The following is a 17,707-nucleotide window of genomic DNA, read 5'->3' on the forward strand; positions in this document are numbered from 1 at the left end:
TCATCTACCAGTCCGGTAGCCCTTAAGAAGGAAATCACTGAAAATAACGATAATTTATCATTTATCAAAGGTTCATGAGGGTGGGAGGGAGCTGGGGGGAATGAGCTGATACCAAAGGCTCAAGTAGGAAGAAGTTGTTTTGGAAAGGATGATGACAACATGTACCAAAGCGCTTGACATAATGGTTGTATGGATTGTTATAAGAGCTGTAAGAGCCCCAATGAAATGATATTTTTAAAATAAGTAAATCCTATCAGCTGGGGCTATGAGCCCTAGCCGGTTATCATTCTTTTAAAACGGGTTGTGGAATCCTGCTTCAGACTGGCATGTTTGGGGAGAGGTGATGGGGTGGGGAGACACGGGAAGGCCGAGCGCTGCTGCAGCATCACGCCCTTCCGGCGTCACTCCAGTCCGCCCCTCCGCTGAGACTGAGCTGCTGGGCCAATCTGCCGCAGCACAACGACGTTAGAGGTTTACCTGGAGTGGGGACTTTACCAAACAAACGAACCTGCCTCAAACGCAGGTAGAAACGACAAGTGGGAATAGGAAACCAGGCAAGCTGCCCCAGAGCTGCCAAGAGACGGCGACAGGTTGACGCAGACCATCCGTAAAGCCCAAGATGGCCGGAACCGGAGCAGAACGCCCGCTTCCAGCTCCCCTCGCCCCCGGCCAGCCCGCAGAAGAGGGGCACCGCACCACGCCCCCTGTACGCGGACCTACGTAATCCCTCTCGCCCGCAAACGTGCCGCAGGGCCCGGGCCCGCCCCGGCCACGCCCCCGCCCCGCCCCGGCCACGCCCCCGCCCCGGGACGCGGAGCGGCACACGCCGCCCGTGGAGCATGCCGGGACTTGGTCTCGCGGCTCCCAGCGGCCCCTGCGACGGGCGCGGTGCGTCAGGAGCTGGCCGGCGGCGGCCGTTCTCCGTAAGATGGCGGACCGGCGGCGGCAGCGCGCATCCCAGGACACGGAGGACGAGGAGTCTGGCGCTTCAGGCTCCGACAGTGGCGGCTCCCCGGCGCGGGGCGGCGGAAGCTGCAGCGGCAGCGCTGCGGGCGGAGGCAGCGGCTCTCTGCCGTCGCAGCGCGGAGGCCGGGCCGGGGCCCTCCATCTGCGGCGGGTGGAGAGCGGGGGCGCCCCGAGCGCCGAGGAGTCCGAGTGTGTGAGTGCGCGCCGGCGGGCACGGCGCGGGGGGCCCGGGAGGCCGGGGGTCGGTGGCCGAGGCTGGGCCCGAGCGGGGCGCTGCCCAGGCGGGCGTGGGGGGGGGGGCTTCTGGAAGGAGGAGGGTAACGCGGAAAGCGGATGTTGGTTCACACAGTTGGGCTAGAGGCGAAGAGAACCAGACCTCCTTCGGTTGCCACCAGTTCAAGATGCAGTTTCCCCGTCACTCGTTTCAACCATTTTGTCTCGAGGCTTGAGCATCCCTCCCGCGGTTCTCCCGCTCCGCCAACCCAGAACTAACCCCTACCATCTTTCCTTCAGGAGAGCGAAGACGGCATCGAGGGCGATGGTAAGCAGCCTCCTTGACCCCACCCTGACTGGAGTTGTTATTGAGCACCCAGACTGAGGACACTTGGGGGGAGGATGCTACAAAGCCGCTCTTTCCGAATGGGGTGATTAAGCGCATCGATTTTTGGCAGTAGCATCTTGAAAAAGTTGGTTCCCCCGTTTGTTATCTGTAAAATTGTGTCACCCTCAAAGATTGATGTCAGACTCAAGTGCGTTTTACCAAGCCCGACACCCAGCAAGCAGCCCTGAAATGTAATTAAGATCATTGTGTTGCATGTTTTCCATTCACCTTTCTCTTCACCTTCAGCTGTTCTCTCAGATTATGAAAGTGCCGAAGACTCGGAGGTGAGTGTCTGGCTGTGTTTCCCTCTTGTGTGGGTGGGGATGTATTTTTATGTACACACCTTGATCCACTTGTTGCTCCTCAGGTGGTGGCATCCCTTGGGCACCTCAAAGGTTGTTACCAAGGGTCTTGTTAAAGTGAGGGGACTTGGGGATCAGCTTTTGAAGCCACAGTAATTACCACCATTACTAAGTTGGCTTCTTTCCCTGTTGGAAGAAATGGAAGTTCTTATTAAGAGGATGGAAGCATCCTGATGCCCTTCAGGAGAAGAACGATAGTTGATGTCATGGTGCCTAGTTCGAAAAGCCAGCCAGTTGGATGTGTGCCCTACTTTTCTGTACAGACCTAGCAAAGGCAAGGTTGCTCAGTGGGTTGTGCCATGAGCGTCTTGGTTCATGCATGAGGGTTGTGCCATCGAATATCTTTAGGCAAAAGTCACTTTCCTTAAGGCGGGCTTTTGTGAGTTGACCGGTTTTGATTGGATGAGCTGATAGAGATGCCATTGGCGGGTTGTTTCTTGGGACTCGAGTAGAGTCCTAAATGTTGGATTTGGGGGATGAGTAGCATCTAGGGAAAACTGTGTTGTGGATCAGAGAGTCTCTGACCCAAATCTTAAAGAGCTAAGATTTGTTTCAGCATCTTTGACTCTGTGCAAAGCCCTGGAGGTACCATAGTAAACACTGTAACTAACTTCCTACCTTGAAGGATATTCTGACTTATTAGGGAAGCCAGTCAGGAATTCAGGCTATCTAGGATTTCCTGACAACTGCTGAGATAATTAAAGGAATGTGGGGCGACTGGGCATTGAACCTGACTCTGGGCAGGCAGGAAAGACTAAAACAGAATGTGTTCCCAGCAGAGAGAACAGCAGGTGAGAGAGAAGGTGGCTTTTGGAAATGGAAAGCAGCTTGCTTGGTGTGACTGGAGCATTGTTGGGACAAAAAGAGTTTCAGAAAGAAGGTGAATGAGTGAGCAAGGACAACTTTGGGAAGTGCCTGGCTTGTTCTTTCCCTTGAATAAGTACCTGCTCCGTGCCAGCTAAAAGTCGGATGTGGTTTTGTCTGCCTGGAGTTTATAGTCTGAGTTTGAGGGGGACAACAGGGAGTTAGGAAAGTCATTCCCCGGTGGGAGAGATGGTGAAAGTGCATCATTGCTTAGGGGTCTAGAGAAATTTTGGAAACAGTAGTGCTTACAGTTGCACAACCTGGTGAATGCAATTAAAGTCACTACATCATACATAATACAGCCCTTGAAGTCACAAGTGTATGTGTATATACTTGGAACGTGGCCTGACACTGGTTAGATCCGGTCCAACTCCCTGCTGAGAATTTGCCTTTCCACTTGTGATACTCTGAATCAGAACCTACAATTTAACCAAAGAAACCCGGTCTTACAGTAAAAACCAACCATGAAATGGGCTTGAGGGGGGAATCACCACAGTGCTGGTGCACATCCTGAACTACAGGTGCTCTGGAAGTACTTGTAGAAGGGATGTGTAGACAGAGACCTGAGGATGAGTGGGAGTTTGCTAGGCAAAGCATTTTCTGCACAGAAGGAACCCTGTCTGGGAAGACAGTCTAGGACAGACTGCATGGCAAGGTTCAGAATACGAATGAAACGTTTCATGTGAGCAGAATCTCAGAGGACAAGGAAAGACCGTGTGGGAAGAGATGAATCAGAGGCACATTTTAAAATATCTTGTAAGCCAGGTTAAGCGTTGTTTTGTTTTATTCTACAGAAGTGAAAAGGCTATGAAAAGGTTATTAATAAAAAACTTTTAAAAGAGTGTGATGTTAGTCGTACATATTAGAGCAGTGTTTGTCAGATGCCAGTAACACCTACATTTCCAGTAGGCAGCACCCTCCCCACGCCTCCCCTCCTCCCCCCCCCCCCACACTGATGAGGCTCTAGGGGCCCTGGGGGAGACTAGTGAGAGGGTTACATTGGAACAAAATCTCCAGTTGACGCTCTCTGCGCTGTAAAATTTAAGAATTATTCTTTAACAATCACCTTACCTACTATGAGGAGAACTGATGCAAGGGGAGCAAGATTGGAGGCAGAGAATTTGGGTAAAAAAGCTCTTGGGGCGGTCCCGGCCAGCAGGGAGGGTGGCATGACCAGAGTGGTGGCAGGGAAAATGGAAGGGACAGAATTGGAAGGTTTTTAAGGTGTGGAGTTCATGAGGTAATTGATAAAAGATGATTTTGATTTTCTCTGAAGCAGATGTTGAAGATCTCCACAAAAAGCAGAAAAGGGGTTTGGAGGTTGGCCATGGAAACACTGATGCGAGTGTGTGGCTGAGTTTATGTCAGCTTGAATTCTGTCTGTGATTCTAGTCGCAGGGAAGGAAGTGATGAGTGCACAGGCTTCAAGTGTAGAGCGTGGGTTGTGGCCCAGGCGCGGCCAGAGGCAGGGATTGCTGTAGCCCCGTGAGTGTGATGACGGTGAGGCCGTAGGGAGATGTGGAGGTGGACTCGAAAGATGTGGGCAGATGTAAGGGAGATTCGGGTGGGGTTGTATTAATAGAACCTCTGGATTGAATTGGAACCTGGTTACGATGGAATCCAAGAGATGCCCATCCTGCTAGTCACTAAGAAAGGGGGCGGGGCGGAGGAGGAGCTCTGGAAGGAAGGTGGTGGGTTAAGTTTTGGAAGCTTTGAGATTAAAGAACCTGCTCTGTACAGTAGGCACCAGCCACGAGTAGTTCTTGGAGTTAATTAAACCGAAGACTTTAGTTCTCTGTAATCTTGCCACCTTTCAGGTATTAGGTAGCCACATGGGACTAGTGGCCAGCATAGACTCAATTGGCCAGTACAGATAACAGAACATTTTTAGCATCTCTAAACTTCACTGAGAAAGAGGTTTGATCACCCAGGCTGTCATAAGAATTCCCTCCTTTTTTTCTTTTTAGTTACCAACTATCGTTACCAAAATGCGGTTTATTCTTGTCCATTTCTTGACATTTGATCTGTCTTAATTTATATGTTGGCCAGCCATCCCTTTTCTTTTACGTTGGATTTACTCACAAGATTTTTCGGATTCCGCAATCTTACACGCTTCTCCTATATGTTTTCTGTAAATTGATTTCCCTAGATCTTATATTGAACACACTGATGATTATCTAATTTCCCTCCCCCCTTGAGGCCACCTGCTGTTTTTGTCTAGATCTCATGTCCAGAGGACCTTTTCCCTCGTTAGGGTCCAGTCCTTGTTTTGGGATCTGTCTCGGTGTGGTTCCAGGTCAGTACAGTCAAGTTGGTGGTGTACTTTCCAGAGGATCTTTTATTGTCCAAACGTGCTCTTTTTTTCCTCTATTTTCTCTCCCTCGTTTTTAATTAAATTTTATTCTCCTTTTCACATTTCATTTCTCTAAGATCATTACTTGCTCGGTTTATTTCTTCTGGTTTGGGCATTGTATCTAAAATTATTTTTTTCTTCCATTTTTAATTTCCTCCTGGGTTTTGTCATTTCATTCTTGAGGTTTTCTAATTCTGCTTCAAAAAAATGGATGTTTTCCCAATTTTTGTTTTGAAAAATGAAATTCTCTTTTCATCTGTGAGCACATTTTGAGATAAAATGGACAATTTTAAGGATACGTGCATGTCTTTCTGATGCACTATAGTTAAAAATGTTATCCTGTTTTTTCACTTACAATAAATTTCTATGAGATCTGACCTTCATGCTTTTCTGTTCCTTATTTTTTACGTCAACCTCATTTTCTTGATCCTGTAGCAGGAAAGTGGGATCACAGTTGCTTTTTCAAGCTCCTGTTAACTTCCTGTCGTGTTCCAACAGGTGGAGCCTTGTTTCCTGTGATCCCTGCTTTTGTTTCCCGCCCCAACCTCCTCTTCCCTTCCGCCCCTTCAGCCTCTTGCTCTCCTCTCAGCAGTGGGGTTCATCCTCTGCTCCATCGTTTCTCTGAGGGGTCCAGTCAGAAGAGTTCAGAACGGTAGACTGCTTTGGCCCCTTCAGACACATTCCCAAGCCCCTGTGTTCAAGCTGTCGGGGGTGGCAGCAAGACCCTGCCTCACTTCCGCTGCCAATCTGTTTTGCCCACTGGGTTTCCAGTGAACCTCTCTTTGTTTTTTAAATCATTTTATTGGTGACTCGTACAGCTCTTGTCACAATCCATACATCCATTCATTGTGTCATGCACATTAGTACATTTGTCACCATCATCATTCTCAGAACATTTGCTTTCTACTTGAGCCCTTGACATCAGCTCCTCATTTTCCCCCTCCCTTCCTCCTCCTCCTCCCTCATGAACCCTTGATAATCTATTATTTTGTCATGCCTTATACTGCCCAACATCTCCCTTCACCCACTTTTCTGTTGTCCACCCCTCAGGGAAGGGGTTATATGTAGATCCTCGTGATCAGCTCCCGTCCAGTGACTCTCTCTCTTGATTAGTCCAGACTTTCCTTGGGTTGCTGCTACTCTCCACTTTCTCCTCTGCCAGATCTCGCCCGCCAGATCTGTCTGTGTTGGCCCTGGGCTGGCAGGCTGGCATATATTTTGAGGCTTGAGAGTGCACCCTGTCACCTAGTTTTGTTGTGATGTTGTCTAAAGGTTTTTGGTTTTATCTAGAAGGTCAGTCTTTGTTGGGGGGAAGGTTTAGAGAAATTAAAAAACTGTGTGCTGCCATTTTTTACACACACACAAATGGCATGGGGTGGGGGGCTACAGGAATGGTACCTGAAGAAACTGTTCTTGAGAACAAGAGTCAGTTTGACGGTAGTTTAACATTGGGGCTGAAGGTGCATGGGAAGGGACAGGGAGGTGGGGTAAGAAAAGGCTGGTGATTGGTAATAAGTGTATTGGGTCCTTGACTGATTGTGGAAGAAATAGGAAGCAGGCAACACTGAAGGAAAAACACCCTCCATTGTCGCTACAGAGAAGAAGAAAGCATGGGTGGGGAAGTCAGACGGGGGAGGAAGCTGGCAGGTTTTTCTTTGGATTTCTTTGCCAGAAGAGGTTGAGGAGGGTGGGCTTGGGGATTTCCAGATGAGAGGTTTAGGACAGACTACACAGGGGGAGACTCTGGAAGGTTATCTGTCGGTTTGAGGTTGGAGACGGCGCTGTTGTGAGATATGTGTGTGTGTGTGCGCGCGCGCACGCCCCCTCAGAGACCATCAGTGACCTAGAGAAAGCAGAGCAGACATTCGAGTTGGCGCCAGCCTGGGCATGTGAGGGTGGCAAGGGAAGAGGCCCTGGGGCCTTCACTAGCGATGGAGGAAGGGCTGCCTGATAGGGAGAGGGCGATGGAGACAGGGTGAAGGGGAATGGATGAGTGGGCGAGAACAGGAGCGGTTGGTTTGGTCCAGGACCGTTGCCAGGTGCTGTGAAGCCCATTTTCAACTCACAGCCACTGCATTAGCGTAGAATTGCCCATGTGTTCTCCTGGCATCTTTACAGGGAAGATTGGTCGCTCTCTGACCCACAGGCCTGCTGGGTGGTGCTCCCAGGTTGTGCCATCAGCACCCCTTGCTCGAGGACTAGGGTGTTTCGATCAGTGAAGCAGGTTTGCTCCAACAACCACCACACAGCCTCCCAGGAAGGGCTGAGGGCAGGGTGTGCAGCTCCGAGCGACAGGCTGTTGGTGCCAGGTGGGCCCTGGCAGAGATGGACAGATAGAGCCGGTGGCGAGCAGGCTCAGAGGTTTCCAGAGGCTGGAGGAGTTGCAGCTGGAAGAGCCATTGGGAAGGAGGAAGACTCCAACGCCGTGCCTTCGTACCCAGTGTGCAGGGTCTGAGCCTCCGAGAGGCAGGCTGCTCTGAGCCAAAGCAGCGCACGGACACCAGGGGCACTGGGTGGCTGCAGGTAGACCAGGTCAATTTTTAACCTTTCTGCCCTGCCTTGGAAACAAGTGGAGTTTCTCATTTGGAATAAAAGAGTTGCCTACTTTGATATTCCACCCCAGACTGGAGGGGCGGAGCCTGACACGAAGCTCCCTCATTAACCAGGCAGGTCCTATTTTCATCTGTTTGAACTCAGTCAGTGTGTGGTGACTGGTGGGCGCCGCTTAGTCAATTAAAACAAGGATCTTGCCATGTTTGCCCCAAGACCTGAAGGGCACCACGAGCCCATGGAAAGAGCGGATTGATTCTCCCTCTCACCTATCGCCATCTTAGGAGGAGGAAAGCCTCTTGTTGAGGGAAGTGGCACTTGGTTGGCACAAAGCTGTGGGTCACGGCTCTAGTAAGGGTGTCATCAAGCAGTCGCCCTCATTTTCTGTGGGCTTCCTACCCAAATCCCCTTTCTGGAAATCCTGAGCCAGGAAGGTTTGGGAAAGGATAGGCTGGCCTCTCTGGAGAGGCAAGAAGGGGGTTGGAGAGCTGCCGGTTTCATCGGGAAGCTTATGTGAAGTGTGTTTGACCAGCTTCTGGGACCTCCCTGGGCCTGGAGTTAGGGAGCAGTCTGAGCCCAAAAGTTGGCCCCCAAGGAAAATACGTGACCAGTGTGCAGCAGCAGTGTTTGTACCCTGGCATGCGAATGCGATCACCTGCCCTTGGACCTCAGTGTCTGTGTGTCTCCAAATGGTCTCTAGCCTGTAACTCTGCCTCATTATGAGCTTGAGCGGCTCCTCCTCCTACCCAGAGCTCGCCACACCTGTTCCGACTCAGTGGCCCCTGTTTAGAGGCTGGCCTTGTGACCCTCCTTGTTGTTGACAGATGTAACACTGCCCATGCCACCAGCAGGATGACCCCTCCTTCATGGGGTGTCCAGGGAAAAGATGGTGACAGGAGGGCGTTTTTAGAGAACGACGAGAGGGAGGGGTGGTTGCTAAGTCTTTAATGTGTATCAGGCTACATTCTTACTAGGTGGACAGAGGTGGTGGCTAAGGGAACTCATACTGCAGAAAATAGAATTGTCAGATGGAGGTTTGGATGGTGGAAGTATTAGTGGCTCCTTGCATTTTTCCTAGAAACCTTAAATGTGTCAACAGAAACTGTGTGTGTGCGTGCGCACGCGCACCCTCACCTGCACCCCACATTTTTCTTGTGCTCTTTTGAAGGGAACTGCTGGTAACTTGTATGGTTGCTTTTCTTCTGTGGGTTGTGGTCAGCGTGGGTCAGAAGCTGCTTCCCTAAAGAGACTGGGAAACCTGCCCGGCACTGTGCCGATCTGCCGTCACAGCTGCCACGGCATGTTTGTTTCAGGGTGAAGAAGGGGAGTATAGTGAGGACGAAAACTCCAAAGTCGACCTGAAATCCGAAGCCAACGATGCTGCTAATTGCTCAGCAAAAGAAGAGAAGGGCGAAGAGAAGCCCGACAGCAAAGGCACGGTCACCGGGGAGCGGCAAAGCGGGGATGGCCAGGTCGGTACCCACCTGAGACCTGCCTCTTGGGCTGCGCTGGGCCCTGGGCATGCTTTCCCCTGGATGCGCTTAGGAGCTCGCCTCTCTTCTCCAGGAGAGCACAGAGCCTGTGGAGAACAAAGTGGGGGAAAAGGGCCCCAGGCATCTGGATGACGACGAGGATCGGAAGAACCCGGCGTACATACCCCGGAAAGGGCTCTTCTTTGAGCATGACCTTCGAGGGCAAACCCAGGAGGAGGAAGTCAGGTAACAGCCACATGCTGCTTTTGCTGCTGCTAGTAGCGTGCAGGTGTTTATCACCGTGCCACGGAGGAGTCCCGGTGGCTGGTGGGTTGCTTTGGACGGCTGACCTCAAGGTCAGCAGTTAGAACCCACCAGCCGCTCCGTGGGAGGAAGATGAGGCTTTCGGTTCCCAGAGGACTTAGAGCGTTGAACCTCCAGGGCAGTTCTCCTCTGGCCCCTAGGGTCACTTTAAGTCAGAGTTGACTGGATGTCCATGAGAGTGTTAGGCACGATGCTAGGGACCTGCCTGTATTCCCTTACTTGTTACTCCGAACAACAGTGGGAGGTCAGTGCTACAGTTCTCACTCTTGGACAGATGAGGAAAGTGAAGCGTGGCTTACTGGGTGCCTCTGGATCATGTGCCCCCACTGTATCCAGAACCTCTGCTCCCATAACCATCCCACTCCCACTGCCTGCTGAACCTGCAGCTCAGACAGAGCCTCTGCCGTGAAGTCCTTGCACTGACCGCTTCGGAGGCGGCGCCACATGCTGCCCTGCCTGTTGGGGTTGAGTCTAAGGCTCGAAGGTATTCCGATCACTCTTGCTTTGAGAAGACCAGTTTGTCTGTTGAGGCTGAGAAGATGGGGAGGCTACACAAGGTCCCTGCTGGCTCCTCCCTGGCCCAGTTAGCTTTATGACTATCTCTATTTGGCAGCTTCTGCCAATCTGTGGTCTTTGGTTTTGTCCAGACCTAAGGGGCGTCAGCGGAAGCTGTGGAAAGATGAAGGTCGCTGGGAGCATGATAAGTTCCGGGAAGACGAGCAGGCGCCCAAGTCCCGGCAGGAGCTCATTGCTCTCTATGGCTATGACATTCGCTCTGCTCGCAATCCTGATGACATCAGACCACGCCGGGCGCGGAAGCCCAGGTAAAGACTTCTTGAGCCTGGGCAGTTACTCTTTGTAGAAGCATTCCCCTCAGCCCGCAGTCGAGTGGCTGAGGGCTATGGGTGGTCTCCCCGTCTCACTGCTGGTTCCTCTCGTTATTTGATTCGAAAGATTTTCCTCCCTCCTGTTTTTTAGGTTTGGGAGTCCTCCGCAGAGAGATCCCAACTGGATCGGCGAGCGACCAAACAAATCCCATCGCCACCAGGGCCCTGGGGGCATGTTACCACCCAGGACATTTATTAACAGGAATGCTGCAGGTACTGGCCGCATGTCTACACCCAGGAACTACTCTCGCCTCAAGGAAGGTCGCCCTGGTTTTCGGCCCATGGAGACGGGTGGGCCATATGGTGGCCGGTCTGGTGAGACTCTTAAGCACGAGACTAGTTACCGGTCCCGGCGACTGGAGCAGACTCCACTAAGGGATCCCTCCCCAGAAGCAGATGTTCAAGTGCATCCTAGTCCCGAAAAGGAAGAGGCGTCCTCAGAGACGCCAGCTCCTGTTCCTGAAGCCACCCCACCGGCCCCAGAGAGGCCCATTGAGAAGAAGTCCTATTCTCGGGCAAGAAGAACCAGAACCAAAGCTGGAGACGCTGGCAAGATTGCCGAAGAGGTGCCCCCTCCTCCTGAGGGGCTGACCCCAGCACCTCCAGCCCCAGAGACTGCCCCTCCTCCACCTGCCAAGCCTGGAAACTGGGAGGCACCTGTGGACTCTGGAACGGGGGGGCTTGAGCAAGATGTGGCACAGCTAACGATAACGGAACAGAACTGGACTCCAGGGCAGCCTCCATTCCTGCAGCCACGGGAACTTCGGGGTAGGTGCTCTGGGGTGGGTTAGTTTCTTTCCCCTTTACTCCTTTGGCTTCTCGTGTCGTGGGTGTCTGGCCAATAGCTGCTTTTTCATTTTCTGTGAGCAAGTATCTTTGTAGGTAAATTCTCAGAACCGTTTTTATCTGTTGCTCAAGATCACCCACCTCTGCCCACTGTGAAGTTATCAGTCAGTCATCAGTGCTGTACTTAGCACTCTAGAAAAAGTGGATTATAGTTCATGGTTAAGTGTCTGAACTTACATAGTTTGAATTTTGATCAGGATCTTTTTTAATTTTCCTGAAAGAGTGACCTCTAATTTTCTTAGTCTCCTACAACAGGGTTGCCTGGTAGAGCTTTCTGGAATGATGGAAACATTCAAATGGTTCTTAAACATTTGGAATGTGGCCAGAATGACTTTGAGGAACTGAACTTTTATTAATTAATTTAAATTCATATGTCCAGAGAGCCTCTGGACAGCAAGGTTCTAGAGACCATGACTGCCTCCTACCCATTTGCCAATTCTACTTTGTTCTTCTTCCAACCGGACTTGGTTGAGGGATAGTTCACATGGTTTTTGAAGTCTTAACTCAGCCGTGTGAAATTTTGTAAAGCCTTAAAGAAGACTGGGAGCTTCATTATCCTTTGATGTGAGCGATTCTTGAACAAAAACTAGCGCAGCCCAAGCGGAACCTGGTGTGGCTGTGTGCCCCTACTGATTCCCTTCAGTGTGCCACTTCTCACCGCTGGGATTCACTGGAGGGAAGTGCTTGATGGGAGAATCTTGAGCTTAGGTGTTCTCACTGAAGAAATTGTATTTTCCAAAAAGCTGTTCAGTGACTTGTGTCATTAGTGGGCTATAATGAGTGCAAAATTCCAAGTACTGGTGGTTTGATGTGATGGGCTGCTAACCACAAGGTCAGGAGTTCGAAACTACCAGCTGCTCCAGGAGAAAGATGAGGCTTTCTCCTGTGTGAAGAGTTTGTCTCAGAAACCCACAGGGGCAGTTCTACTCTGTCCTGCAGGGTTCCTGTGAGTTTGGTTGGTTGGTTGGTGTTCACAGGCAGCAGAGATCACATCAAAGGCATGTGGGAGAAAGCCCCTCCTGCTCTGGGTTTTCTCAGCCTGACAGTTTCTTGAGGGCATCTTGGGGTGCTACTCTGTCGGTCTCTTTCCAGCAGTGACTTTTTTGCTTATTATAGGTGTGCCCAACCACATCCACATGGGAGCAGGACCACCACCTCCATTTAACCGGATGGAAGAAATGGTACAGAGAAGGGGGGAGGGGGTGTTGGGGAGGCTACATGTTACAGCTGAGTCACTCTTTAAGCCAAGATAATCTGGAAATCAGTTTCCCCATTGATTACCCATCTTTTATTTTGTATCTCCAAAACGTAGATTAGAGGGCTTAGGTTCGGGTTAACAAATCTTGATTTTCTAATTTTTTAATTGGCTTTAGAAAGTCTTGATCAGAACAAATGACCACTTATACTCATGTATAAGCCAAGTGAGTCCTCAGCACATTTCCCCCCACCACCCCAGAACTGTATTAAAGGGTCGCCGCATTAGGAAGGTTGAGTTTTTGTGGTAAAATAGCTGCCTCGGCTGCTATTCAGATCAGCTTATCCTCCAGTAATATACGATAGTATTTTTGCAGCCCCTAAAAAGGTCAGGTGCCCTGATGGCATAGTGATTACCCATTGGGCTGCCATCTCGCGAGCTGAGAGGGCAACAGTTTGAAAGAAAACACCAGCGACTCTACAAGAGGAATAGAGGGCTTTCTATTCCTATGAAGAGTCTCGTCTTGGGAGCCCGCGGGGGCAGTTCTACCTATAGGGCCACTGCCATGAGTCAGCAATGATGGTGAGGGTTTTTTTTGGTGTGTGTCTGTCTGTCTAAAGCAGCAGTTCTCAACCTGTGGGGTGTGACCCCTTTCGGGGTCAAACCACCCTTTCACAGGGGTCACCCGATTCATAACAGTAGCAAAATGACAGTGATGAAGTAGCAACGACAATAATGTTATGGTTGGGGGGTCACCACCACATGAGGCACTGTAGGAAAGGGTCCCGGCATTGGGGAGGTTGAGAACCGCTGGTCTAGAGGAAGGTGGGACTTGCTGTGAAGTCTGTGCCCAAAGTAGAAGGGGCAAAAGGGCCTTTCTCTTTATCCCAGGGGGTCCAGGGCGGTCGAGCCAAACGCTATTCATCCCAGCGACAGAGACCGGTGCCAGAGCCCCCCACCCCCCCTGTGCATATCAGTATCGTGGAGGGGCACTACTACGACCCACGTGAGTGTCATCGGTGGTTAGGGTACCGTATTGATGGCAAAAGAGACTTCAGAAAGTTCGTGGGAAAATACCATTGTCTTTGGATACTATTCTTTCAGGGGTATTTTGAACCCCCTCACCAAAGGCCAGCCTTCTAGATTTCCTTTTGACTTCTCTCAGTGGTTGTCAGATACTGTCTGTTGAACATCTTTTAAAGGGCTTGGGGGACAAGAAGGCTTGTCCGTGTGATTTGGAGAATGCAGATTCCTGAGAGTCCCACTGTGCTATCTTACAGTGCAGTTCCAGGGACCAATCTACACCCATGGCGACAGCCCCGCCTCACTGCCTCCTCAGGGCATGATTGTGCAGCCAGAAATGCACCTGCCACACCCAGGTAAGCTTTGCTCCTCTGCTTGTATGTTTCCAGTAGGGGGCGTATGATACCTGTTGGGGGCTTCACAAGCCCCTCTGTTGCTTGTTTGCGAGGCTGACTCCCCTGGCCAGCCGCTTGAGCAGCAGGAAGTCCTCGGGCCCATCCCGAGCCTGTTGGTGCTAGCACAGGGCCGCTGGGTCAAGCCATGGAAACAGTGTTAGCATCTGGTTCTTGCTTTGCATTCTTTCCTCTGTCCAGGTTTACATCCCCACCAGACACCGGCACCTCTGCCCAATCCGGGCCTCTATCCCCCGCCAGTGTCCATGTCTCCAGGACAGCCGCCACCCCAGCAGCTGCTCGCTCCTACTTACTTTTCTGCTCCAGGCGTCATGAACTTTGGTAATCCCAGTTATCCTTATGCTCCGGGGACTCTGCCTCCCCCACCACCTCCTCATCTGTATCCTAACACACAGGTGAGATGGCTAATGAGCAGATCCTTTACTTCCAAATACCCTTCAATCAGACCGGAATGTGTAGCAGAGCCTGGGGAGAATGCAAAAGGAATTTATGAGCACATTTCCATGCCATTTGTTTGCATGTGGTGCCCCTTGGTGGTCAGGAGCTGGCAGTGCAGCTTATGTAATGCTCACATCATCTGCATGCACTGCAGTTCTTTAGTGGTGCTTAGCAGTCATGAAGGAGTCCAGCTGGTGCAGCGGATTAAGCACAAGCCACTCACTGCGGGGTTGATTAGTTCGGGTCCACCACGAAGATGGGGCTATCTGCTCCAGTAAAGATTTCTGGTCTGTTTCAGAGGGCTTCAGGGCGGAGAATTGACTCCGTGGCAGTAGGTTGGGCTCTTCACGGCAGCATTGTCTTGCCATCTCTCCGGCTGCATAAAGCAGCTGTATTTCACTCCTCCCTCTCCTGATGAAACTCCACCACTGAGCTCAGCTTTTTCCCTTTGTCAGTTGATGGCAGGACTTGGAGAAATGGGAGTGACATGTTAAGGTCACTTTATTCCAAAGGAGCCAGCTAGAGATTTAAAAACTGCACAAAGTGGATGCACTTCTCTGTGTGATTAAATAATGATTGCCGTTCATCGTTGTATGGATAAATTAACTCTTCACTTTATCTCTGGTTTGTTGTGTCCCAGGCCCCATCACAGGTCTATGGAGGTGTGACCTACTATAACCCCGCCCAGCAGCAGGTGCAGCCGAAGCCCTCCCCACCCAGAAGGACTCCCCAGCCAGTCACCATCAAGCCCCCACCACCGGAGGTATGCCAGCCCCTTCCTAGACGGGAGGCACATCCCCCATCAGTGGGTTTGCTTTGCCAAGGAGTTCTGTCCTCTTCAGGGATGTTTTTGTGGAAAACCAGCTTTTGTGTGTGTGACCTGATGAAATATTCCAACTTTATTATTTCAGGTTGTAAGCAGGGGCTCCAGTTAATTTGAGTTTGTGAATATTTCAAATCTAAACTATAAAAGTAAGTATACAGTTTACTCTGACTCTTACAGCCTTCTTAATACTTCTAGTACTTGGTTTTACCAAGTAAACAGAATCACCACACTGGTGACTTAATTTGTAATTGCAGGACCTGTCAGGGAGGTTTAAAGGAGTCCTGGCATTGGGCAGGGTTGAAGTAGAAACCATTGTTAACTTGGCATTTTCATTTGGGACACTGTAAGGGAAAAAAATACAGGTGGTATTCTCACTGGAACAGGAAAGGGGCTGTTTTAAGTGCTTTGGCAGAGCGAGTTCTGAAGATGTTGGAGGAGAAAAGTGTGGGTTTAGCTTTCTGTCTTTTTCCTTTCTTTTAAGGCAAATCCTCCAGAAAGGCTTGTAAACGCCGAAGGCCCAGGAACATTTTGCTGCTGCTTTTCCTTTTCTCCACCCCTGTCGACGCTCCGGAGAGGAGAGCGACGCAAGGGCCAGCCTTCCTCCCCTCCAGGCTCTCTTGGGAAAGGGGAGAAGCGAGAAGACTCCCTCCACTCTTTTCTTGAGTCAGCTGAGCTCAGGCAGGCCGGCCTCCAGAGTCCAGACCAAGAAGCCCAGCATCTTCTGCTCCTCTTCACTGCCTCCCAGAATTTTTTTTTCTCTCCCCAGGAATCTTTCCTGTTTTGTTTTGTAAAAATGTTCATTTTTAAAGCCTGATTTGGTATTCATAATAATAATTTTGTTTGGCGTTTTCTTCTTTCTGTTTCTTGCTCTGGCTTTAAGTAAACTTAGTTTATTCTGCTGGTTTGCTGGCGCCTCTAGGTTCCTTTTGGCTCTCCTCTATATCCTAACTCGTTGAGCGTACCAGCCAGCTTTCTCCCACCCATGTCTCCAAAGAGCTGGCCTTTCCATTTGGGTTGGTCTTTAGTGGTCTCCTATATCCTTAGCTTCTCCTTAACGGGTTTCATCCTCTGCATAGCTGTCTGCACAGTGGCTCTACCTTGTCGAGCCAGTTCCAAGTGCTCTTTGAACTCTGGTGGTCTTCAGTCATCCACGGAGCACATGATCTCTATTGTGGAGGGAGATGGTGAACCAATGGCTTTGTGAGGGAGCGGGGATTGGTGAGGGAGCCTTGGGCATCTTAAGGGTTTGTATGCACAGTCTTTAGGGTGCAGTCTTTGAGGTACGTGGACAGAGAGGGCATGTTTCTCTTCTTTCTATCTTTCCCCCCCCTCCTCCTCCTCTTCAGCTGCTGTGGACCAATGCATCTTTCTAGAGGCAAGTATTACCCAGAAGCAGTCTACTCCCTGCTGTGCAATCCCTCTTCCAGTCTTTCCTGGTACGAGTTTTACATGATAATACTGCTTTCCCTTCACACTCTACTCCTGTCATTGCACACAGAATTCGATGCCATGCCTGGGGGCAAGGCCTCTCCTACTCCTCTGTAGAAGAGAGGCCCTTCCAGGGGGACCTTGGCTGCTGTCCTTGTCCTGCTACAGAACCTGAGGGAGAAGGCATCTGTGTGTCTTCCCCAGTCAGGTCACTGTTTCTCTTCTCTTGGACAACTGGCCTAACCACTTTGTCACAGGCGTGGGTGTGGATGAAGAGAGGCACTCAAGGCTGTCACACACACAAACACACCCCAAGAAGGGAAAAACCAGATACTGCTGGGGTAACGGGTGGGCATGCCTTTTGCAGATTCTTCCCTTTGCCTTAAACCTGAAGATGTTCTCACAAGCGTGTGGGCAGCGTGCCCAGATTCCCAGACCTTAAGACACTGCGACAGTTGTCTCTGACAGTCCCGTGTCTCATTGCAGAAGTTCCTCCATGCGTATTTTGCTGTGTTTGGGGTTTTTTGTTGTTGATGTTGTTAAGTGTTTTTAAAGGGTGCACATTTGTGATCAGCATTGTGACTTGGCGATAATAAAATTGACTGTAAACTTGACTTCTCAGTGCTTCGCATGGGCCCTGATGAGGGAGGGAAAGGGAATTCCGAGACGGGAGCACTTCATAATATCCCCTCCCTGGAGTCACAGACTGAGGCCGCTCAGACTTGGAAGATGAAAGCCCAGAGCAGTGAGGACCTCCCCACAAGTTATCTTTCTCAGAAGCCACATGGCACATAAAACCCCAAAAGCAAAGCCCTCTGCCATTGAGTCTCTTAGACTCTCAGCAACCCTGGATACCAGAGTAAGACTCCATCCAGGCTGTTGATAAGTTTCGTGAAAGCAGACTGCCCCGTCTATACTGAAAGACTGGTGGATTCGAACCTCTGACCTTTCAGCTCTCAGCTTAGTGCTTAATACTGTGCCACCAAACTCCAGGTGGATAACAGGCTATCACGGAGCCCCTTAGAAGTGCCAGGGGCACAAGAACTAGTGCAATGCTGCTCAGAAACGCTCCTCGTGCCCATACAGGGTAAAGTGTCTCCAGATGCTAGAGTGCCACGAGGCCTGGGTGAGGAGGACATGGTGCACTCAGCCACCTGCC

General features: G+C 50.7%; 1 protein-coding gene across 1 annotated transcript; it reads left to right on the forward strand.

Moving 5' to 3' along the window:
* The first annotated feature begins 861 nt into the window (after nucleotides 1–861).
* Nucleotides 862–17,146, forward strand: CASC3 (CASC3 exon junction complex subunit). The gene is made up of 14 exons (XM_075561779.1): nucleotides 862–1,159; nucleotides 1,480–1,507; nucleotides 1,814–1,851; nucleotides 9,010–9,168; nucleotides 9,263–9,414; nucleotides 10,140–10,316; nucleotides 10,471–11,147; nucleotides 12,342–12,406; nucleotides 13,312–13,426; nucleotides 13,701–13,799; nucleotides 14,037–14,251; nucleotides 14,935–15,057; nucleotides 15,206–15,266; nucleotides 15,602–17,146. The coding sequence occupies exons 1-13, from the start codon at nucleotides 929–931 to the stop codon at nucleotides 15,227–15,229; spliced, it is 2,103 nt and encodes a 700-aa protein (XP_075417894.1). The 5' UTR covers nucleotides 862–928; the 3' UTR covers nucleotides 15,230–15,266; nucleotides 15,602–17,146.
* Nucleotides 17,147–17,707: the final 561 nt, after the last annotated feature.

The sequence above is a fragment of the Tenrec ecaudatus genome, chromosome 10 (assembly GCF_050624435.1).
Source record: "Tenrec ecaudatus isolate mTenEca1 chromosome 10, mTenEca1.hap1, whole genome shotgun sequence".
In the NCBI taxonomy this organism is placed as follows: domain Eukaryota; kingdom Metazoa; phylum Chordata; class Mammalia; order Afrosoricida; family Tenrecidae; genus Tenrec; species Tenrec ecaudatus.